The sequence below is a fragment of the Marmota flaviventris genome, chromosome 11 (assembly GCF_047511675.1).
Source record: "Marmota flaviventris isolate mMarFla1 chromosome 11, mMarFla1.hap1, whole genome shotgun sequence".
Lineage (NCBI taxonomy): Eukaryota > Metazoa > Chordata > Mammalia > Rodentia > Sciuridae > Marmota > Marmota flaviventris.
The window spans coordinates 21,446,054-21,471,610 of NC_092508.1; the positions used below are offsets into that span (position 1 = coordinate 21,446,054).

The following is a 25,557-nucleotide window of genomic DNA, read 5'->3' on the forward strand; positions in this document are numbered from 1 at the left end:
ACATGTGCAGTTATTTAATTCAGGTTGATTTTAGGTTCGTGTGTTCAGAAAAATACTGAGAGCGAATCTATGTGCTACAAAATTTGGTTCAATATGTGTTTGATTCTCTGCAGCAAGACTTCACTGATATGATGGCCACATATTGTGTTCATTTCATGCTATCATTAAAACAATCATTAAACCACACAGCTGGAGAGCCAGATGTTTCATTTTTATTATATACCATTCTCTCCACATTTAGAATCTATATGTACTTCTACAATGACTAAAATTTTGTGATTGTTCTTTACATACTTATATACACACTTGGTACCTCAAGCTACATATTTTGTAAAGAATATATACTGAGTATATATGTATGTCTCTACAAACACACAAAAAAGGATATTTTTGAGTGTGGCCTTGTGAATTTATTGTATCCTATTTTAAAAATACCTATTCTTGTTCAGAAGTGAAACTATCTGATAACAATACACAAGACAATCAGTTGTTTCTTTTCATTTCTCTATGACATCTTTCCTTTTCCTCTACTTCCAAAATATTGCTTTTTGGGGGCCTGATAAAACAGAAGTGGTATAACAGGAGGCCATAAAAGGGAATATGAAAACTAAGATTTTTACTTCTCTGCAGACTGACCAATTAGTGCTTCAGTCATTAGACTTTTTAACCAAAATATTTTATTATTGATTTGAATTGAAATCATTGGCCAGTTGCTTCTCCCCCCAGTTTTATCCTTCCAAAGTACTGCAGTAGTAATTGTGTAGAAAATATATAAAAACACTCTATGTTGCTCAAAATTATGGGAACAGAGGTAGGTGATATTTTTCCTATACTGAAGATTGAAATTTTAACAGAGTAGGAATGATCATTTTCTCTTTTATGTAAGGAAACTCCTCTTTTGTTTCTGTTGCATTCAAGAGAATGCATGCTGACATTTAAATTTAGAAACTTCTCATATTTGTGAAATTTATTTTCTAATTGCTCCGGGAAGAGGCCTGTTACCAAAGTCTAAAACACAAGAAAAAATTGGTTTACTGCATTTTTTTTCCATAAAGAAAGAAGTGATAATAGATAAATATATAGATTCGTGTCTTAACTGCTTTAAGGTTTTTGGAGCAAAAACACAAGCTGAGAAGAAGACAATAGTGTTTCTCATTTTCACTTTTTCCTCTGAAATAAAATATTGATTATAACATTATTAAAACAGAAACACTGATGTTTCTTTTCTTTTCTTTCTTTTTTTTTATATTGTTGTTTGTTTTCTTTTGGTGGTGCTGGGGATTGAACCCAGGGCCTTGTGCATGCAAGGTAAGTACTCTACCAACCGAGTTATGTCCCCAGCCCTGAGACACTGATCTTTCTTAATACCTTATCTGAAATCTTTCCATTTGTTTTAAGTGGTTGGCCAAAAAAAAAAAATTGTCAAGTTTTACAGACTTCCATTATTACTAATCCTCACAAGACTACTGCAAAACATGTAGTAAAATTAACTAATTCAACATAATTTACCAGTTTAACCAAATAAATTATTACTCACCCTGATTGAGTGGGTGAGTAATTCTTTGTAAGATTGTAAATCACCTTGAAATTCCCATGCTCACATGACTCAATGGTAAGTAAGATAATCAGTTGATTTATCAAACTGGCTCTCCTGACATGACTGTATTATTTGTGATGAGAATTTTGGACTGTTGCGCCATTTTGGGAGAACAAGTTTCTTTAGAACTTAGCTTGGAGTGAGTCTTGTTTAAACTCCTTTAAACTATATCTTGCTTTCTGGTTTTGTGGATCAGATTTTTACCAGTTGTGTCTGGAGACAATCACTGTCTGCATTTTCATTGAAGTGTCTCAGTGCTGATAAAGCACTTGAAAATCCTAAATCTTCCTCACACCTACCTGCTTCATAGCATCAGCTATCAGCACCTTACATCACAGGTGGATCTTAGGTAATGAGGTATTAGCAATTGGTGCCTCATTATCTTAATCCTCAGGTGGAGTTCCACCCTCCTTATAAAAGAAGGTTGCTGTTATGTTTGCCATGAGTTAGCTTCAATTTCCCAACACATTGTACATTTCCACCTGAGTTTAATGCATGCACTTGCCATGATTTCTTACCCATGCTTGCCTTATGAGGGCCCATTAAAAGACAGACTTTGAAGACACAGAGACCAGGGTTCAAATCATTAGCCATTTGACCCAAGGAGATCACTTGGTCTATGCTTTCTCATCTATAGAGATAACATTGGCCCAACAGGTTTATCATAATGATTAGATTCTGTATGAGATTAGCAACCCATAGCACCTTAATTAAAAGTCTATTAATGGGGGGAAAAAAAGTAACTTGTCACTGATGTTGTGGGTAAAAACCAGTTTGGAAGTAAAATTATGATTCTGGTTGCCATTAAAATTCCTAAACTATTTTACTTCATTATCAACTCAATTCCACTTGATTTTTATTTTTAGCATTCAAAATAAGGGTTTCAGGACTCAACTTTAATTAATATCTCATTCTAGTAAATTTTATGTCTTTCCCCAGTGTCAGTTTTATCATAATCTGTCTTTTTGGAGGAGTAGCCAGGAACTTTTCATTCTAAATCCTCTGTGTGGCATCCTTTAACTCTCTAACTATTCAGCTTCTATTATTTATCTTCTATTACCTCAAACCAACTTTTTGGTCTGGCAAGGCCTGAGTTCTCATCATTCTGTAAGGATGTAGAATTCACCCTCAGCTCTTGGTGTTCCGTAAGACGTGGTACCTGCATGCCAGGGGCTGGTAGTGTGAACAGAGACAAACTATCACAGAGAGTAATGAGGAGTTGACTATCCTCAAGAACAAAGGTTTATGGGAAAACAGAGGAAGAGGTGATTAATTCAGCTGCGGGTGGAGGTGTGGTGGGTGGAAGCTCTGGGAAAGGCCTCAGAGAGGAAGTAACACTTGAGTCAGTCATTGAGCACAATTTCATTTTGGGCAGAGGGAACAGCTTGACCAAAGCCTGAAAGCGAACAGTCCTCATCTGTGGCATAACAGCAGATGGCAGCAGGGATAGCCGAGGGTGGAGAGACACCCCGAAGGAGCTGGCAAAAGCCAGGCTGTGAGGTACTTTGATGCTCAACCAAAGTGTCTAAAAGAGGAGCCTTCCTTTTCCCGGATTCCTCCAGCAATTATTCTTGTGCACCCTTTTAGTCAATCATTTTTTTCTATGTGTACTTTTGAAAACTATCCACAAGTGTATTGTAGGTCCATAGAGAGGCAAGAAAACCCCTGAAGTTCCTTTTTTTTTTTTTTCTCAGCTCTTCCCTTGGAGTGCAGTGCCTGGGATTGGAGACAGAGTAGCACAGGGATTTAAAGTGTAGACAGGTTTGGGTTTTCTATCTGCTATTCTCACTGATTCCACTTCTAATTGGGCGAACTCAGGCAAGTTATAGCATCTCCCAAATGTCACTTTCTTCCTTTGAAAATGAGGACAGTGACAGTTTTCCGATGATAGGGCTCCTCTGATGATTCAATGACTGCTTAGCAAATGTTTACTAATCATTATTCAATGAGCATTAATTGACCATTTACTAAGAAGCAGGACCTGTGCTGGAGTCCTACTGTATGGCATCAAGTTAAACAGATCTGAGCTTTGTAGTCTTGTGATTATTTTACTATTACTATTGTTATTTTTTACTATTTGTTCTTTCTAGTTGTATATGACAGTAGAATCTATTTTGATATATTTATACAAGCATGGAGTATATCTTATTCTAATTAGGATCCCAGTCTTGTGGATGTATGTGATGGTGAGATTCACTGTGGTGTATTCTTATATGTACACAGGAAAGTAATGTCAGATTCATTCCACTGTCTTTCCTACTTCTATCCTCTCTCCCTTTCCTATTATTATTATTATTACTATTAGAGATCTTTAATAAATACTATTAAAACAAATTAGTGTGTTTCAGCCATATTAATACCCCATTTAAGGTTGGTCTGACACCCTCTTGCCTGGTCCTAGAACATTCTACATGAGTGGGAACTAACAAGGGCTACCATGTCGAATGCTCATGTGGTTCTGGCATTCTCTTTGGGCAGTATTGGGAGAGCCATTGTTCTAACTATGTTCAGGAGGTACAGTGACTGGGCGGGGTCTAGATAAAAACAACTCCAAAGGGTGACTATGCATGTTCCATATGAGTTTCAGGCATGGATTAGTCAAATTTGGGCTGGCAGAACTGTTCTTAAAACTTGTAATTATTAGAGCTCAGGAAGGTAAAATTCCAGAATCATAAGATTCCATGATAAAGCAATTGAGTTTTGACTGCTGGCAAAGTGAGTGCACCAGAGCAAATCCTACTGAAACTTAAGTAGATGTGGTGGCTTCTTGCTTGACAAAGGGATGCACCTGCTGATCTCCAAAGAGCACAGTCACCATCAGCAGAGAAAGGGAGTTTAGGTGGATGTTATAGATTAAGACCTGGAAATTATCCTTAAAAACAACTTGGGTCTGCTGGCCTCTTGGCAGAGCACTGGAATAACTGAGTAGTGTGTGTGTGGCATGGCAACATAGTCCTGCTAAGTAGAGTAGCATCAACTTCTCAGTAGTATGTAAAAACAAAACTTGTTTTAACAGCTTAACTGGTAAACAAGCTGCTCCTTTTTTTTTAAACATACATTGTGTTGTTCTAACTTTTCTTCTCTTTGATTTTCAATATGGCTTTTTGCTTTTTAAATCTTTTTTGGCAGCTATTTAATTTATCCTGTGTACAGATATTTTTGGTTACCAATTGCCTTCTTTTCCTTTAGGAGAATTCCTAAGATATTTGCCAATGGCATTCCATCCTAGAACGAGGAGTAGGGTACACAGACACATTCTCCTCTGTGCAGCCACTAGTTTTAATCTCCTCGTACATTATTTCTCCTGTTTCCTTTTGGTTGATCTACTAATTACTTCAGGTTCTGTTCAGGATAGAACTCATGATTTGTAATTTGTGGAAAGCAAAGCCTCCACAATTCATGTTAGGCAATGACTTTTGTTTGAAACATCTCTGAAAAATTACTCCTTAAAAGAAATTTGCAAACTTAAGAAAGATTCTAGGTATAATCATATAGATACCAACATTTTGACATTCAGAAAGGGGCAAAATTTTAATGTCTGATTATCTATGCACCCTAATGGAAGCTATTTCAAATTATATTTTGGGAAAGATTGCTCGGTCTCCAAGGAAATATGTGTGATGATTTTGGACACATGCCCCTGCCTTCAAATGCAAAGAAATATCTCATGTATATGAAACACCTAATGTATAGCTTGGAAATTACTCTGAAGAAATAGATCTCCCTGGAAGTCATGAGTTGTAATAAAACACATTATCTTCATTAGAAAATTAGAGGTAGTGGATGAAGGTGTCCGGTCAAGAGGACAAAGACTGCCGAACTGAAGTTAAACAAACAACCACAAAACAAAACAATTCTGTGATTATACTGGAGTTGTGACAAGCAGCTTCTGGGAGAAACCATGTGGTTCATTCTGAGCTGACCTCTCACCTGCATCCGTCACGTGTGAGTCAATACTTTTTACCCTGAAGTAACCTGACTGAATATAGCAACCAAGCTTGCCATGTCCCTCTGCATGCAGAATCACATTCCAAATCCCACCTTGTCTTCACAACTAAGTAATGTTTATTTTTTAATCAAACCATTAGTGGGTTGTAGATTGTGACAGATAGTAATAGAAGGAGGCTGGGAAGCAGGAGCCCCAGTCATCCTCAAAGATTGGGAAAGTCAGGCAAATGTCAGTTACTGTGCTCCCATGTGCCATTATCTCTGGGACCCTCCATTGTTCAAGGGGTACCTTGCCTGTAACTTTGTCCAGAAAAAGATTAAGGATACCATCCAGATATTCAGGTCTGCCTGCCTGGTGGGATGGGGTTTGGAGAGACTCAGCACAGTAGAGATGAAGCTGAAGTTGAGGTAATGGGCATATGCCGTCATGGCTTCTCTCAGCCCCAGGCTGGCTGCCATCAACTTTGCACAGTCGTCCTGGAGCCAGGCAGCTGAACCAGCATTTACTCCAGGTTTGAAAGGAGAACTCAAACAATACTTTAACTGATTTTGAAAGTTGAGTCTGGATCAGCCAGGGAAAGGTGTGAGGATCAAATGGGAACCTCACCAAACCAGCCTTGGCTCAAATAGTCTATTCAGTTAAATCCAGTAGGATATTTTAGGCACTGGCCATCTGTGAAGTACTAGGATATAGAATAGGCCATGTCCTCAAAGAATTTTCAATTTGGTGAGAAAAATGAGATTAAAAAAAAAACGCACGAGGCAAAAAAATATTAGTTTTATCAGAGACATAACAACAAAAATTATGCTGTATTCAAAAGAGAGAGAATATATTTTATGAGGATATCTAAAAACACTTCAAGGGAGACATCAACTTGGGGATAATTTTGAGAGGTATAGCTCTAGGAAAGGAGAGCATCCTAGGTAGAAGAGGTCACAGAAATATCTGGGGTCAGTCTGTTTCCTTTAACCCTAACTGCCAAAATGAGGGGATCCACTGTATGTCACCTACAGCTCACCTTTCATTTACTGTATTATTTCTAATCTAGTACATTGTGATAGAAGATGGGATCCAGCCAACATAGTCACTTCTCCCAAATTGAAGCATTAAATTTATAGGTTAAAGATTGATATTCTCCTAGTATATCTAACAATGGGCTGAGGCTGAAAGCTTTTTCAGTTGAGCTCTGGCCTTATTGACTTAAAACATCTTAATGACACTTAAAATATTATGAGAGTCACTGGGCCCTGAGTCTGTAAAATGCCGTCTGTATCCTGCCTCTACCAGAGCAGGCAGTGTGCGCAGGAAAGAAGGCAAGAGAATGTAGGACAAGTCCTACTGGCCTGGCAAGGGTCCCACCTAATTCCTTATGACGCGTCCAGTGCAGGTGACAGGCTCTGTAAGGTGTGGATAGGTAGTTAATTTCATGGAGAGGAGGAGGTGTAGGTTCACCTGTTTTTTTTTTTTTTCTTTACAGTGGGGCATTATCTGAATGATACTCATTCTCTTTTGAGTCTAGACTTCATGCAAAGAGCAGCAACTGGATGTCATTTTAAAATAAGCACAAGTTGCTGAAAAACACTGATCTGGGTCCCGTTGTGGAAGAAGAGTTGGTGGAGAAGTGCTTCCTCATCAAAGCTTCACTGAAAGGAAAGATCCATCAGGAAGAGAAGAACTGTGGGTTTCAGAGCCCCGTTCCCACAGAAGCTATGCCGTGAAAAGTCTCCTGGCTCAGTGACACGCAGCAGGTTGGACGGGGCAACAATTCTTCTTTTGAGGAGTAGAGGAAGAGAGAGGATTCTCTCTCCTTCAGGGTGTTTGAAGGATGGCTTCCCAGTTTCGTCAACTTCGGATCCTGGTGTGGAAAAATTGGCTAGGGGTCAAAAGGCAGCCGGTGAGTCAAAAAAAAAAGGGGGGGGTGGTAGGGGGGCTGCGGGCACAGGACAACATTCCAGGCAATCCCAAAATGTGATGTTAATGACAGGGAAAAAGAAGAGTCAAAAGGTATTTTTCAAAGCAGAAAATAGGATGTTTAGAATTCATCCCTCCATCTGTCTTTTAGCTAATGGGGCGAGTCTTAACATGCCCCCAAAGCAGCCTTTTGATTTCAGTAAATTAAAAGAGTAAATCAGGACATGCCCTGGGCAAAGGAAAGGATGTGCCTTGTTACTTGTTGAATTAGAACTAGTGTTGAATTCTGGGTTCAGGCCAACATGCTTTCAGAATTTTTCTTAATGAATTTAGTTTAAAATGGGATGAATGAAAGTAAAGTACCATTTGAAAATCATTTGAAATGAGAAGAAATGTACTAGAAAATCAAAAACCATAGAAAGTTTGGTTGAAAAGTAAGATATAGAAAAGAAATAGTTTGGAAGTTGTTAATATGGAAGAGATTTTAAGAAACCAGTATCTCAAAATCATTTACTGGAAAGGCCAAACTAGTGGGTGCCGGTGTATGTGATGTTTTAAGACTATTACCAAATTACTTGTACGCTTGGTCATTGCAACATTGTTTTTGTGCTCTTACATTAATAGTTTCCTTTTTAAATTACAAAGCTAGCTATTAGAGTCTCACCTGATAGAGTTCAAGGAGACTGAGGAAGGAATATGTTTCTGTGAATTGTCATATATTCAGAAGAACATTTGGAATCCAGGGGAAAAGACATTCAATATGCTTAACTTTAAAGTAGGAATTTCCAGCCTCAGTTGTGTAATATAATATGCAAATAATATGCATCAGAGAAACCAACGTTTATCTATGTACCTTATCTCACTTCAGGCTTGCTCAGTATTCTGATATATGTAGTAAGAGAAGGAATTAGATGGTCATTCACCTTTATGAATTTGATGGCCAGGGTTAAAAATCATAAGGTGTCATGTGATTTCTTAGATGTGCTAGACATAAAATTAGAAAATCATTAACATTTTTGTTTGTTAACTGTAAAAAGAGCATAAAAGACAAATTCCCCATAATTATCACGTGGTTCCTTCTGGGTAGCATTTGGCAGGGAAAGAGTCGGAGCACAAGAGTTGGGCTCCTGCCAGTGTTCCGCCCATGGCTTACATAGCATATGACAAGTTCTCTAAGCATTAGGTTCCCACTTGTAAAATAGGCACGAGGTCTGCTGCATCTACCCTCTAGGGTGGAAGGACCTACATGAGCTCATATATTTAAAATTGCTTTATAAATGGTGAAACACTTAACAAATATACTAGTGAGGGATTGGGGGCAATGTGTGTGTCATTTTATTCAGATTAATGATGAAAGGAAATTTGGGGTAAGGGCGTGGGAGAGAGGAAGAAATTGACAAAAAGTTCAGAAGTGATGGAAAATCCAATAGTTAAGAATCAAAACAGGGCTGGGGCTGGGGCTCAGTGGTAGTGCACTTGCCTGGCATGTGTGAGCCACTGGGTTCGATTCTCAGCATCACATATAAATGAATAAAGGTCTATCAACAATATATATATATATATATATATATATATATATATATATATATATATAGAGAGAGAGAGAGAGAGAGAGAGAGAGAGAGAGATAGAGATATATATATAGATATATATACATACATATCAATAGATAGATAGATATAGATATATAATAAAAGCATGGAGGAACTGAGGACTGTTATTGCTGATAAACAAGGTTTGAGGTGGTATGTGTTCCTTACAATTCCTAAAACTTTAGAAAAAGAAGAACTCCAAGAACTTCAAATGAATAACTTTTTTTTTCATTGAGAAATTTTATTCTTAGAAATTATGATGGGAAGTTCCTTTCTTATATATAAAGTAGTGGGTATCTGTTGATGCTTTGGAATTTTTCTCTATTTCAGTTTCCTCCAGACATGGTGGCATACTTAAAGGAGATGTAATCAGATATGCTAAATATGATTCCCATGATACCATAATAATTGTCCATGATAACACATGTATTATATGTGATACATTGTTCCCCTGCAGCAAAAATCCCTAAAAAGCATCTGGAAATTACACTTTTCCTGGGGCAGGGGAATAAATGAGCTAATAATTAATTCTGGAACATGGAATGATTCCAATCTTACGTGCACTTTGAGAGAATGGGGCTCAGGACAGAAAAATCTTAGTTATAGAAAATGAGGTTAGAAAAAACCCAGGATTTGGTAAAATTCAGAAGGCCATTAGGACCCTACAGAGAGACAAGAATCCATTAGGAACCTCCAGAGGGACAAGAGACACCTATAGAATATGGTGTGGTAAGAGGAGAAAGAAGGGCAATTCCGAGTGGAGAACAGGCAGGCAAAGAAAGAGACATTGCTTTCATCACAGATTTGCCTGGGTCTAGCTCCATTTCAGTATTGGAAAGGAGACTGACTCAAAGACACAGGTGGAAAGGATAGTAGGTGATAGGAAACTTCACACTTTAGAGAAAAGAAGAGGTCTTGAAGTTAGGATCATAAATCACCAGGAAGATAAAATTTTTAAAACGTGAAAAGAGGAAAATAGAGGTAAATTAGAAGACAGGAATGTGAAAAGGAGGTGCATGGAAATTTAAGGAGAGGAGCTAATCCCTGTGTAGGAACTAGACTTGGGTACCATCAAGCAGTCGCTTAAGATGCACACATTTTTATCTGATATTTATATATCATCCTGGAAATTGTACTTTAAAAATAAACTTTTATATCCAGACAAATAGAAATTAAGTTTTGTGACACAGGGAATGTACTATCCCTAATGAATGTTAAGGAAAAATGTCTGCATCATCACCATGACAACTTGAAACAGATTCCATCACATAGCAAGGTGGTAGGCAGAACAGTCTGTGAAGGACAGTTGGGGATCTTTTAATGGAGAAACACATAATATACAAAAAGAAAAAGAAAAAAATATAAAAAATTTAAGGTAGACTGAGGGTTTTGGAGGAAGTATATTTATTGTAAAAGTATATGCGGGAATAGAAAAATGAGAAAAGAATTACAAAAGTTATATAGTCAGAAATAAATAGAACAAATAATGTTGAATCTGGCTACAATTTTTGAGGTTGACCTCTCTCAAAATGACTCTTGAAGTAAACATCTCTCCTTTTATAAAATCAAAGACTAGAATTCTGGAATATTTGGATTATCTAATTGACTTAATTTTACAATTAAGAACTCAAGGGATTTGTCCAAGGTCACATCATGGAATTGAAGGATCAAAGTCAGACTTCCCCAGTCCTGAGTCTATTCTTTGCATTACCTCTATTCTACTGTTCCTGAGCTGAGTTTCCTTTCACAATATTCTCTGATCCCTGCTCAAAGTACATCCCACCAAAGAAGAGACCATATCTGCTAAGGAGGTCGTAGATATTGCAATTTTAAAATATCTGTGTTGATATCAATTGTTAATTATATTGGAAAAAAGTGAATAGTAAAGAAGAGTTTAAAAAAAAGGACCAAGAGAAATGTTAGGTGTTATACAAAATCAATTGGATGTAGTTGCTACCCTGCTGGGCTTGTAATTTAACTCTACAAATAATGGTAAAATGAAGATACAATCCAGAGGAGATGCTTCGCAATAGGGAGGCTCTCCTAAAGAGATGCTAGCTAATGACAGGAAGCAGTCCTGGGACAGCAAAGAGCTGCAGGCTGAAAGGCTAGATAACACAAGATAGGTTTATCTTTCCCTAAGAAAATGGGTCCTGAAAAGACCCATCAAGGAGGGACTTCAGATCTTGATGGAAGTGAACTCTAATTCTAAATTTTTGACCTGAATGAAATAACTAATGTCAGTGGATTATTTTCTGTTGTAACTATTTTGATAGTGCCTCTCACATTAACTCAGTTGATGCTAGAAATGGCTCTCATGGACACTCCTGCTATCTCTGACATTTTGAATTAAACTTGACTCTTCTCTCCAAATCCCCACCTTATTCAAACAACCTCTTTTCACAGTAACTAAAAAAAAAAAAAAAAAAGAGGAAGAAAGTCTTAGCTTCAAATTTTGGAAGCAGATTGGTCTGTATATTAATTTTTATTTTGGAACAATTTAGTATTAAATACTAATTCCAAATTTAATTCTAAACCAGTTTAAAATAAACTAGGTCCTGCACAATTCTCTCTACTATGTGGTCAAATGTTCCAGTAGGCAAATGAAACACATTTATCTCTTCTGAATCTGGACCATTTATTCCTTTTAATTGCTCAACAGTTTTAGTTCTATCTATTGATTATCATGCTGGACACATAGTGGACACATGGATTTTTAAAAATTTAGTCAATGAATAATACGTAAAGAGATGAAGGTGTTTCAGAAATGGGAGATAGAGAAATAAATTGGCTTACTTTCCAATATACATTGTATTGTTTTCATAGACATCACAGAAAATTCACCCATCTCTAAAATTGCATTGTAAGCTATAAGCATGGAATTCAGAAAAAAATCTGAGTCCTAGTTTTCAGATGAGTCCTGTATTTATGGAAGACAGTGTCAAAGAGCAGAAAACCCAACTGAAGGAGAGTACTAGGCCACTTGTATTTTCTCATTTTGGGGGCTAAACTGAGGTTGATTCCAGATCTAAGGTACCAAGCTCTTATTTCAAGATGAGAACCTTGGAATCCTCTTGTTGCTATCAAATAACAGCCATGCTATCTTATATGGAAAAAATAAATATCAGAGGATAGAATATCAGAGGAAGGAAGAGACTTTATGGTATGGAAGGTTGGACAATTTTTATTTTCAAGTTTGTAATAAAAAGTAATAATTCTCGATTCCAGGAAGACCTTTAAATGACTTTCAATGCTCTCTAACATTGAAATAATTTTAAAACTATTTTATTAGTCCCAAGGCTGAACTAATAAAAGCATAATTTTCAGATCAACGAGAGCCAGCAGTCTCTGCTGTAGTGGTTTTTCTCTATGGCTTAATGGTTAACTGTGCTGATGCTAAAGGCAGGCTCTAGGTCTAAACACCAGCTCTATATAGCTTAGTGGTTTCTGGAAGGAAAGATTATTTTGTTTCTTCAAGATTTGATTTTCTCATCTGGGAGAGAAAATGAGCTTGTTATGTTAAATGAGATGATGCACGTTGAGTGTTCAACAGCATATTGCACTTTTTAAACAGTCAATATATATTAGCTATTATCATTTGGAGTATGACATCAAATTCTGACACTAATTATAAAAAAATCACTTAGCAACAAGAATTCATCCTGGGGAAGATATTTTGAAACAAGATTTAATAGAGAATTGTTGATGATACCCAGGAGGAAAGAAGATTGTCTTTCTTCAAATACTTGCAGAATTCTCATGGGGAAGGGGAAAGCAAACTAAGAAAAATGAGTGTAGCATGGGAAGAAGATTCCACCTTAATATGAGCAAAAACATCAGACAATGTGAGTTGTCCACTGATGTAGTCTTACAAGGTAATGAACCTCCTGTCACTAGAAGCATTCAAATAGAGGTTGGACAGCCACATGGTAGCAATGTTTCCCTACCTCTTGATGCACTGGAAGTTTTGTCTTTATTTCTATACCTGGAATATTCCTTCTTATCTCTGAGTCTTCATCCATGTTTCTTCTGCTTGAAGACTTCTACTTCCTTCTCACATGCAAAGATATCTAACATGCATACCTTTTCTTCACCCTCTTTTTCATCTGTCGGGTTTTAGACTCACATTTCCTTGATCTATCTTCCTCTCACACTCTATGTACTTCCTGCCTCATAGCATTTATCCATTACATTCTGTCGTGATTTTTAAAATTGCTTCCCTTCCTCGAGAGACTGAAAACCTCAATTTTTCTATCCTCAGTGCTTGGTACACAGTCTGTGCTCAACAATTTTCTGTGTATTAATGATGGTGCAAACCTTATATAGATGACTATTGCATTTTTAAGTTTCCTTAAGACTCCAAGATTATGATAATACTGAGGGGAATGAAAACTCTTTAGCTAAGTCATTTTATTTTTGTTTGTTTTCAGTGTTGGGCAAATAAACCCTATTGAAATTTGGTAACTGTACTTATAGTCAGTGTCATTGATTTTTGACATAATCAAGTTCAAACCCTCCCGACTCCCCCACCTCCCCATGCAAGGGACACAAACTTATATACCTATAGGGGCAAAACAGTTAATGTGGCTATGTGGAGTGTATCAAGTGTCCTTCTTTAATGCATCGGTCATGTTGAAGCCAAGAACAAAATTTGTGAGCTATAGACAGCAACCTCCATTAATTTAGTTTGTTTGTCACCCATATTCTAGGAAGATCAAGATATAGTAATTAAATTTATGGAGTCTCCAAATTATATTTTAAAGTGCTTTCTTCAAATTTTAAACTGTGCAATAATATTTATTAATATAAAAGTCCCCTGGACTTTATTTTCTTATTTATGTTTTAGTGAAACTGATTAGAAAAGAATAACAATGGCAGACACAAATTGAACCAAATGGATTTGCAGGAATTAGAATAAAGGGTCTGACAGGGTAATGGTGCATGATTTGCCCAGATTTTTCAGAAAATTAGATTTGTGAGAGTTTCAAATATTCGACACAGTAGTTCTTTGCAAATGCAGACACAAATATTACTAGGTAATTTAATTCTGTTAATGGACACTCCAGATCAGTTCTAAATGGCAATTTTAGAGTGAATTTATATTTGATGGATTCAAAGAGTTGCTTAAGATTTAAACTCATAATTTTGGGCAGATGAATTCATCGACTGCAACATTCCTGGAATGTACCCTGGTATCATCATTAATTCCCCCAAATTTAACACCTGCCTCCAGTAGTAGAGTTCTTGGATATGAAGCTTATTTGTTTTTAAACCCTTCTCCAGTTCTTTCATCTTTTGCTTTATTTTTTAAAATTGAGTCTGGATTTTCCAAAAGATATTCACAGATCTTTCAAATTACGTCTAAACCTTTTTTTTTTTTTTTTAAGAATTTCAAATTTAAAATATTTTTTTTCTAAAGCCTTTTGAGATGGGTTTCCATTGCTCTGAACACTGTTGTGTGCATTCCCTACAACCCAGCATACCAGTACCACCATCAAATCCTCCAACTTAATTCACATTTTACCAATTGCCAGAACTGGGGCCGCTCAAGTTCTGAATCATGTGCTGCTGCTAGTTTTCAAGCCTCTGGTTTCGTCCAGCATGTAACACATTTTTTTGGCGTTTCCTTGAATTTTACAACCCTGGTATTCTTGAACATTCAAGAGCAGTTGTTTTGTATGGCATCTGTTGTTTCTTCATTTTTAGAGCCGAGATTATCAGAATATCAAGAACGTCACAGAGGCAATGCTGTCTTCCGCCCACTGCATCACATCAGATGGCACATGACGTCAAGTTGCCCCATTTTGTGGCAAAGTATTTTGAGACTATGTACTTACTAAGCTTTCAATTCTTCTGCTTGCTTTTGAATTTATTCATATCTGCATAGACTTATGGCTTCTACTTTATTCACTTAGGCTTTTTATTATCAAATTGTCTTTTAATACTTTGGCTGGTGGGTCAAATTTGTGATGCTCAGATCTAACCAGAGGCTGGCATCTGTGTACTTGGATGTGTTCTCATCATTCTTTGGCAATCTCTAAGCAGCATCTCTGTTACCCATCAATCTACCTAAATCATCTATCTATCTATCTATCTATCTATCTATCTATCTATCTATCTATCATCTATCTTTCCCCTATTCTGTATCTATTCTGTAACTCTGTCAAGCCTACAGATAATGACATCTCAATAATAACGGTCACACCTACTTCCCAGATGTCACTAAAAGAAACTAGAGTTTGTTGGAAGAGTGAGTGTTATCAGGGCTGGGACAAAAGGTACAAAATGTGGCAGAACCTGTGGAACTGGAAAATAGGAAAGTAGGAAATAAGGAATGTGCACTTACCTACATTTAAGCCTCTTTATATATTTTAGAAATGTGGAGTTTATGCCCATATTGTTGATTCTCACCCAACACTACAGAATTCTTTTCTAGTTTTTTTTTTTTTTCCATGTTTGTAATTCCCCTGATGGACAGTGAGAAGCATGCTCCTCTGGTGGAGGGTTTTCTGATCAACTTCATACAAAACCAGTTACCTGCTGCTGTCTCTGTCCTCTGTCCCTGCACTGGTGTCTTCTTCATTCCACTTGGGCTCTGTCACTCACATTTTCCCATCTCATTGCCAAGTCCTCTTCACTCTGTTAGAGGTCCACTTCCTTCACTGGGCCTCTGTGGCTGCCCCAGTCCTTGTGTGGAAGTTTACCTTGTTGGATCCCAACTAAGGACTTCTTCTTTTTTATCTATTTCTTTCTTTTTTTTTTTTTTTTTTTTTTTTTTTTTGTACTGGGTATTGAGCTCAGGAGCACTTTACCACTGAGTCACATCCTCGTCACTTTTCATTTTTCATTTTATTTTGAGACAGAGTCTCTCTAAGTTGCTGAGGGTCTTGCTGAGTTTTTGAGGCTGACCTTAGACTTCCAATCCTCCCACCTTAATCACCTAAGGACTTCTGAATTGAATTGTCCAGGATGGGAAGGAGAAGAGAAGGAACAGAATGGGATATGTCAGTAGAATATAAACCTGAGAAAAATCAAAGAGCACAAAGACTAGCCCCCCAAGGGTCTTGTGAAGTATTCAGTGTGCATATGCCCTTAGATGCCAAGAATGCATGGGAATGGAATGCAAATGAGGCATAGAGGTAGTATGAGATAATTAAAATATCAGCAAATATACCAAACCTTAAAACCTGCTTTATTCTATGTGTTTATGTAGCTCTTAGGTCTATACAGTTAAAATCAATATATTAGCCCTTTCTCCAAACAAGTGAACTAAAAAGTCATAACTCATTGGTTGGTATTTGGATCCTTTACATTGCTTCTTTCTATGTTTCTTATGATAATATGTGAATTGGTGTTAAGATCAATCCTGCAGCTATGAAAATTTAAATTTTGTTTATTTTTTTTTTGATTCTGTGATTAATTTGTCAAACTTAACATTCCCAAGATCACAGTGTGGAGAGCTTTGTACTTATTATCCCTCTAAAATTAGTATACAGTGAAGTTCTCAACTCACTTTAACCTAAAATCCCAGGGAGAGCTTATGATGATAGATTTGTTTGTGGGCATGTTGTGATTTTTGCCTTTAACAAAGCCTAAATTGCCTTAAACTTTTCTGATTTAGACTGCATTTTTGTCTGGGTTTAAAAGATATCTAAAACTAATTTCAAAATTTATGAAAAATCTTCATTAAAATATAAGAAGTTAGATCAATCAAAAAATAACTTAAAAAATATCCCATAGTATATGACCTTCATTTGAACGTGGTTGCTTATTTGGGTTGGTAGAATTGATCTCAATCTCTGAATTCTCACAGGGTTCCCATAGAAAAGGAATAGACATGCCTAATAGCAGCAGTGGGGCACTAAACCTACTCAGAGGAATGCTTGCTTTAAGGAATAACTATGTCTTCAAATACCAAACTGATAAACCTACAAGTGTTAATTTTTTTAACCTTAATTCTTTATAGTCTACATTTCAAATAAGACTCATAAAATATTATCTACTTTTATCCAGGATCTTTGAAAAAGAGACTCTAAATTTCAGCCATTTCAGAAACTAGGCTGGAGTAATAGCAGCTTTTATTTCTATGGCAATCATATTTTTTCCAATACACTCTCTGTAATGCTTTCTTCTTTGCTTCTTAGAGCAGCAGAATAATTACAAAAATTCCTGGCTATGTATCTTGGGATCAGATCCTTGTCCCCTGTCTGCTTCCTAATTGCATATGTGAGTTTGGACAAGTTATGCTAGCTTTTCACACCCAGAGAATAAAACAAGGGAGTTGGGTCAGATCAAGGATCCTTAATATATTTGATGCTATAGATATGTTTGGCAATCTGGTCAAACCTATGGCCCTTCTAAGAATAATGTTTTTAAATTCAAAAATTAAAATGAAAAAAAGTAAGATTACAAATAACAATAATTATATTGAAATTCAACTATCAAAGCATTGAAAAGCAAATTTGTTTGTTTTAATATACCCCGAATTCTATCCACTAGACGATCTCAAAGAAACTTTATAACAAAAACATTACAGGACCTTATAAACAATCCTGCTAGTTGGGGAAGGTGGCATACATCTACTTCCATTCTCCTCAAAGTGTAGTCCATGAACCAGCAGCATCACCTACCCTTGGGAGTTTGCTGGAAATAAAGAATCTCAGGCCCCACTTAAAATCTACTCAATTCAAATCTTCATGCTTACAAAATCCCAAATGATTTCCATGTTCACAAATGTCTGAGAAATGCTGTTTCATATCAAGCAATTTGTCTTACCTGGGAGCATTTCAGCTAAGATCAAACCAAACACCTTAAACTTCCTTCCATCTCCATTGAACTTCTTCTACTTTTTAAAACTTGTCCCTCTACTCAAAGTCTAAGAAGTTGGCAACAAGCCTACTAGTAAAGAGAATAGTGGTCTTAGACACGTGTTGGGGATTTTAGTTGAAAATTTAGTCTAGGAGTTATTGAAGGATCAATAATTGATGGGTTTGGCTTGCTTCAGAACATTGAAAAGCCCAAGGCAGAAATAGATTTGGCAGAAGCCAAAATTCTCTGAAAAGTAGGGGAGGAAAGATAGCAAGTGTGACCACAGAAGTAACAGAAGCAGAGTTCCAAGTCTAATTTTATCGAATAGGGGCTGGGTGTGTTCTCTATCGTTTAGTTTGAGCATTGTAACTGTTTGCGTGTTACAGTTAATGTTCTTGTGAATATGTTTTTTCACTGCTCTGGAGCCGATTTTATAGGTATATAAAATATTAAGCAGTTAGTGACTTTCAAACTGAATCATGTCAACATAAGAAGGAATAGCGGCTGCTAATGCACCTTAAAGTGAAAATCTCTAATAGAAGTTTAAATTTCCATGCAGTATGCGTTTTTTGAGCATTTATTTTGTACCAGGTAATGAAAATTCAGGGGTGAATAAGAAACTGTTATTGTCATAAGAGCTGCCTGTTTATTTTGGGAACCACTCGCTGCTCTTGCCCCCCCTTCTGCTTCCCCCCATCCCCCCCAAAAATGTTGACTCTAATATGTGAAGTTCTATGGTGAAAGCAGATACAGAATATTGCAGTGGCATAGGGAGGTTTGTAGAGAACTTCAAATTCCTGTTGGCTCACTTGCTCATTGACTCAATTATTCATTTTGTTAGTTTATTAATTTACTGATTTGCTCAACATTATTTATGGAGCCATTTGGGGCTTTGTGGCTGAGCACAGAATACTCACATTGGAAGTAGTAAGACAGGCATGGGTTGAAATGATGCTGGGTTTCATATGTTCTGTTTTGAATGTTTATTCTTATCTAAGAATCATCTGAGAAACTCACATAATTTTTTTTTTTTTTTGGTGGGAGAGGGGTACTGGGAATTCAACTCAGGAATGCTTTGCCACTGAGCCATATCCCTAACCATTTTTTTTTTTTTAATTTTGAGACAAGGTCCTGCTAAGTTGCATAGGACCTCACTAAATTGCTGAGGCTGACCTTGAATGTGTGGTCCCCTTGCCTCAGCCTCCTGAATCTCAGAGATTTTTAAGTAAGGAAGTTACCAATTAGATTTGAATTTTAAGATAGTCACGCTTGAGATAGTCATAACAGGTGACCAGAAAGGAAACTTCAGAAGAACATTTCAAGGTGTTAATCCTGGAGCAATCATTCTTGTAAAGTCTCTTGTATTTTTAAAAGTTTCTCATTCCTTTCTTAATAACCATATTTATGGAGAGTCAAATATCCACCTTGGTATATTATGATGTAACATACCTCTTATACTCAGGGTTTTGTTTTTGTTTTGTTTTGTTGACTCAAGAACTTGATTAACAATTTTTCCTATGATTTTTTATTTTGCAGCTTTGGACACTTGTCTTGATCTTATGGCCAGTCATTATTTTCATAATTTTGGCTATTACCCGGACCAAATTTCCTCCAACAGCAAAACCAACTTGTAAGTAGATGAGATTTATTTGTTTCCCTCACTTTGGGATGCTGTTTAAAAGTTGTTGGGGTACCACTTCAATGTCTTGTTCTAAAATTTGTTTCTTGGAGTAGTTTTTTCACTTGAAAAAACTACTTGAAAGTGTTTGTATGGGTTTTCTCCCAGTTTTCAAACAGAAAAATTACATTTGTAATATTAGAAAAGTTGTAATATTTAGAAAAGTCCGAAGCATGCTGGAACCAGAATATTTAAATCTCCATAAAATTTTGACTCTTTTATTATTTATATCACAAATCTCACCCTGATATGTGCAGCATAAGCCAGCAGCAGTATCAGGCTAGATCATTCTGTACTTTTGTAGTAGAAACCACAGACTTGTGTTTGATCAACTGGACAAATGAAATTCAGAGGACTATAAAACTCTCTTCTCTCTTCACAGAGTGTTGTAAATGTGTCAACACGTTTAGTTTCAAAGAAGATTGTTTTCTAATTAGTGCTGTTTCAGTAACATTTAATCATTGCCAAGTTATAAAATGGGCAGGATGCCCAACTCGGTTCATTATTTTCTTTTAGATCCAGAATGGAAATGCCGAGAGGACTCTAAAACGACCTTAGAACTGGAGCAAATGAGTTTTCCAAACCCAGAGATTTGACCAATGCTGCATTTGCTTTTGTTTTTTATCCCTTTGGAACAAGTTTTCTAAGTAGAGGAATAAAAGTCAAGCGATTTGTTTCAAGTTTCAAAAAATTGTTCATTATATGTTAATTTTTGTTAAACAATTTGTATTTCAAGTGAATTATAGTAATTGGTTATGTAAAATAATACAATGCTGAATTACTTTGTAAAGACAATAGCAAGCTAGTGATTTTAAAAATAAGGGCAGTGTTTTTCAATTACCTAGTCCTGAAAAACATAAGAGGAGAGCTGTGGCAGAGTCTACTTGAATCACACATTATAGGGCAATTCAAAAGAAATATCAACTCGATTAGCGTAGAGCTTGTAAACTCTTAGAGCTATAATAAATAATTTCTTACATTTGAATAGCACCTTATTTCTAAAGGACTTTTGCACATGTCATTATATAAAGTTGATCAGCTTTTGTTAAGTTACTATAAAAACAGGACAATTTTATTCTCTTCATAGTGTGTGTGTGTATGTGTGTGTGTGTGTGAGCGCGTGCCCCTGTCAGTTCTTCAAGACAGACTGATCTCATTGTGTACTGTTGGAATCTATGTGTTCTTTTCTATCTTAAGTTTACAAGATTGGTAAGTAAGGTATGGACTTCAGAAATAATAGATTCAACATGGAAGTAGGACAAATGCTCTGAAATACTCTGGTTTACAATGCTAATGATGAGTTTGCTAACGATAGTGGTAGGACTTTAATAGCTCCTTTCAACAGCTCATTTGCACCAATTTCTTATTTTTTTAAACAGGTTTTTCAATTTCCTCTTGTGTAACTTTGAAGAGAGTTTGGGAATGAATAGTCTTAAACTTATCGGTGCTACCTTCTAATATTGAGAGGTATATGGAGAAAAATCATGGAGAGCTCTGTTTAAAAAAAAAAAATTATTAAGAGCGCTGGCGATTGAACCCAGGGCCTCACACATTCCAGGCAAATTCTCTACCTAAACCATATCCTTAGCCCTAGAGCTCTTCTAATTCCACTAAATTAGGAAGAGAAAATGAGAAACGATGTGACAAGTGACTCCTAAACTTGATCTAGAGGACTGTGAATAAAAAGCACATCATTTGAAAGGAGATGAATAATGATTTTTTTTTACTGTGTGCCTATCATACTGTAATAATAATTAGACATCAAGTGATTAAATCTGAGGCTAGGAGAGAACAAAATTACAGAATAGTTTCAACACTGCAAGTATAGTCTCTTAGACTACATAGATCTCAGTCTAAAAAATAGTTCATTGTTTTGTTATCAGAATGGGAAGGACCCTGTTGCCTTATAGATGAGAAACCTGGAACCCAGAGAGATTGTAGATTGCCAAAACTCAATCGTTGTGTGGCATAGGACAGAAACATATTATAGACCATCTTTCCTTATTCTTTGTCTAGGAGATTTCTATTGAATCTTACCCTCACATACTAATTCTTCCTAGGTCTGGAAATTTTTACTTGGATAAATAAGAGCCAAATAAAAATGATGCCTGCAGTTTCAACTTATTATCAACAAAGTATAAAACATACATTGAGTTGTAATTGTATAAAACTGCTGTTCTGTAGAGCAATCCAGAGAACCCAAAACTAGTAAAGAAGCAGTTACTTTTTTCCTCTGGTGATAGAGGGGGAATAACTTCCAATTTAGATTTCGGTATTTTTACTTGGTTTTCAAAGTGGTTCTTGTTTTTCTTTGTTTCTCATTTCTATTTATGATGCTGAAAGATTAAAACTGGCTAATAAACAATAATAATTTCTTGAGGTGGTAACTGAATTATGCCCTTTGTAGTTGAAACACTAATGCACAGAGAAGCTTAGTCACTTGACTAAGTTGCACACTTTATAAGTGGTGATGCCAGAATCTGAGCCCAGGCAGACTGGCTCCAGTATCTGGTTTTGAGCCTCTGGATTCACATTTATTATATCTAGGAGTTAGTACTCATTTTTCATGTTGTTTAATTTAGATTTAGTAAAAGAGGACTAAACATTAGAAATTAAAAATATGAACCCCTCTTACTTGTCTCTATCATGAAATCAAGAAATACAGGGAACAGGTGCATTTCAATGTATTTCTCATTTATCATCATTATGAGCACTTTATGTAGAATGCACCCTCCATCTGACTAATTCTTTGTCACCCTGGTGTAGCATCATGAAAATCATGTCCTGTTTGAAAGTTCAAGTCATTTCTGGTCTGTAGTGTTTGTTGGGCAATTAAAAAAAAAATTAAGATAGAACTTTAGACTACACCTCTAGCTGAAACTTGGCCATGATGAGAATGAGTTATAATCCCATGGGCATATTCTGCTCTTTGTAAAGCTTGGCAGGTCTGCATAGCTTGACAAATTATTCAGAAAAACATAATTAGTGATGGGAAAAAGCCCTGCTGAGTCTTTTTGGCTGTTGGGCACCTAGAGAAGTCTGGATTTTTGGTGAGTGAACCCCTGTCACTGTGCATGCCAATCCATAGTATAATACATATCATCTGTCTTCACTCCCTTCCTTTTGTGTTGCAACAAACAACTTAGGTAACTAGCTTCTGCAAATTGCAAATCCCAGGTAAAGAAAACCTCTCCAGCCTGGCAGGCAGGCAGGCCCTGATGCTTTCTGAGTGTTCACACGGGGTGGCAGTGGGCCAAAGCACCAAGTTTGAAGTCCTTCCAACTTCTTGCAATATCCTCATGCAGTGGCTTGTCTAGAGGCAAACTTTAAAGCCCATAGGCTTGGGAGCAAAGGCAAACAAACAACATGAACCTCCTCAAATATGTTTAGACTAAGGCAAAACGTGCAGGAGTCTGTCTTCTTTTGATACTACATACCCAAGAAAGTCCAGGCAAGCAGTTTCTAAGTATTGCAGTGTTTTTCAAGAATGGTAAAATCCTGCCACAGGAGATAAGTAGACACACAGACACACAGACACACACACACACACACACACACACTGCAGCCATGTTGAACAAGTAGTCATATTTTTGTGACATTAATGAAAACAATGTTTTTTCAATTGCTAGTGAAAATATCACTAAAAGTATAATGGAAATTATTCCATGCACATCTGTCTTGACACTCAGTTAAACCCCAAATACCTCAAGACTTACTTTCTTTTTTTTTTTGAGAGAGAGAGAGAATTTTTTTTTTTAATATTTATTTTTTATTTTTCGGTGGACACAACATCTTTATTTTATTTGTATGTGGTGCTGTGGATCGAACCCCAGCGCCCCATGCATGCCAGGCGAACGTGCTACTGCTTGAGCCACATCCCCAGCCCAAGACTTACTTTTTAACATCCCTGCTTCCTCAGAGGATAAGGAAAACCCACATTAGAAAATAGGAGCTAGTAGCAGAATGGAATTGAATTATATTCAAATTTCCATTATCCCGGGGTTATACTAAGCACCATCCAACCAAATCTGACTAAATGGCTTTGTTAAGTGCAAGATCACCTAAAGCTTCTAGCATGTCTTTTGACTCCCAAAGCATACGTTTTGTTTTCAGTGTGCAGAAAAATAATTAACATGGGGTAACATTTCTTTAAATCCTTACTGTGTAAGTTATTGTGCTGAGTACTTTTATATATTACCTTAGTTAGTATCACATCATCTCTTTGAACTATTTTAATGATGAAAAAACTAAGGCAAAAGCCGGGCACAGTGGTGCATGTCTGTAATCCCAAACAACTTGGGAGACTGAGGTAAGAGAATCTCAAGTTTGAGATAGCCCTCAGCAACTTAGTGAGATCCTTTCTCAAAATAAAAAAGGGCTGGGGATATACCTCAGTGGTAAAGTGCCCTGGGATTCAATCTCTAGCACCTTCCCCTATTAAAAAGGAAAAAAAAACTAAGGCACAGAAATATTAATTTATCAGGGTACATATGGTTACTATGGGTTGGATCCTATATGTCCATTAGACAGTTCTCACCTGCAGACAGTTGGTTTATTCAGGTCATAGGTGGCAACAAAGGTGATCCTAGGCCTGGTTCATTTAAGTTCTCAGCATTTCCTTTTTCTTCCTCATGCTCTCTGTTACCATTGCTATAGATTGAACCTGGGTTAAAAATGAATTTTTTGTTTTGTTTTGTTTTGTTTTACTTATCAACAGGTTTAGAAAAAGTGTGAGAAGGGAGATTGAAATTATTGATCAATTGTTGCTTTGTGGAATCCACGCAGGTTGTTTTACTTACAATACCTGAATAATTCAGAGGAAACTATTGTGTAATCTTCTTTTAAAAAAGCCTTTGAGGCCTCTCATGGGTGAGGGTTGTGACACCAGAGGAGTGAGGCTGTTTCTGATGACTTTTCCTGTGGTGTCTTCATGGAAGGGAGCAGGTGCATGTGTATGGGACTCCTGGGTGTTCCTGCTCTCTAGCACACCCATGATTCAATGCTCATAATTGAGGGACTCACACAGTAAATCATTTTGTTTACTACCTTTATTGGCTCAAAACTTATAGGTTGAACATGGCTATAAAAGTGAATTTGGGTTTTCTACTTGTCAGCAGATCTAGGAAAAAACATGAGAAGGGAGATTGAAATTATTGATCAATTGGTGTTTGTGGGATCCATGCATGCTTTTATACTTATGATGATAATTATTTTGTTCTGGGGAGGTCAGGATTCATCACCACTAATCTTTTGCTTGGAGATTGCCTCATCCAGTTTCTCCATTTTCCTGAGTTCCAGCAACACTAGTCAGTTTCTCAGGTTCAAAATGCCTGAGTCATCTCTGACTTCTCCCTTTTTCTCACCTCCCATAACCACCAGCTTTCAGGTTACAATTAGTCTTGTGAAATGCATCCTGGAATTACCTCTTCCTTTCCATCCTGCTGTTACCTCTTGGCTCAAGATCCCATTGTTCCACGCTTGATTGCTTCAGTAGTGTTGTGTGTATATGAGCGTGTGCATGTGTGTGCATGCTTGTGTAAGTCCTACCTCTAATTCTTCTCATGTTTCATCATCAAATAATCCTCCTTAAACATCTTTTGAGCCTTTCAAGTTTCTCCTCCTTTTTTCCCATTATTTGAGACCTTTATAATTAGAATTCTTCCAACTGCATCTTCTTCCTGTTCTGTAGTAAGGAGCCTGTGCCTCCGAGAAGATAGCTGAATGCCCTTACATCCCATACTCATCCCCACCTTGTAGGGATGCACATGCTCCTGTCTTGTCCTCAGGGCTGTCAGAATGTAAGTTCACATCTAAGCCCCTCCCCCGCAGCCTTCCCCATCACTCCAGTTCTAATTATCATCTCTTCATCTCTCTCATTGGTGTGTTGCATATACCTGCATTGACATTCTTGCTGCTCCCATCTTGACTCACTCATCAGACATGACAGTGGCAGCAGAAATCACCTCATAGCATCACTCTCACACCTGATGCAGCACAATTCCTAACACAGGGCACAAGCAGG

The 25,557-nt window shown here is 36.8% G+C and overlaps 1 protein-coding gene across 1 annotated transcript in view; it reads left to right on the forward strand.

Moving 5' to 3' along the window:
* Window positions 1-7,371: 7,371 nt before the first annotated feature.
* The window catches only part of Abca12 (ATP binding cassette subfamily A member 12), a 157,144-nt gene continuing 138,958 nt past the window's right edge, over window positions 7,372-25,557 (forward strand). Inside the window, exons 1-2 of the mRNA XM_027941876.2 lie at window positions 7,372-7,440; window positions 19,394-19,487. Of these exons, the coding sequence (XP_027797677.2) occupies window positions 7,372-7,440; window positions 19,394-19,487 (163 nt within the window). The remainder of the gene's footprint in view (window positions 7,441-19,393; window positions 19,488-25,557) is intronic.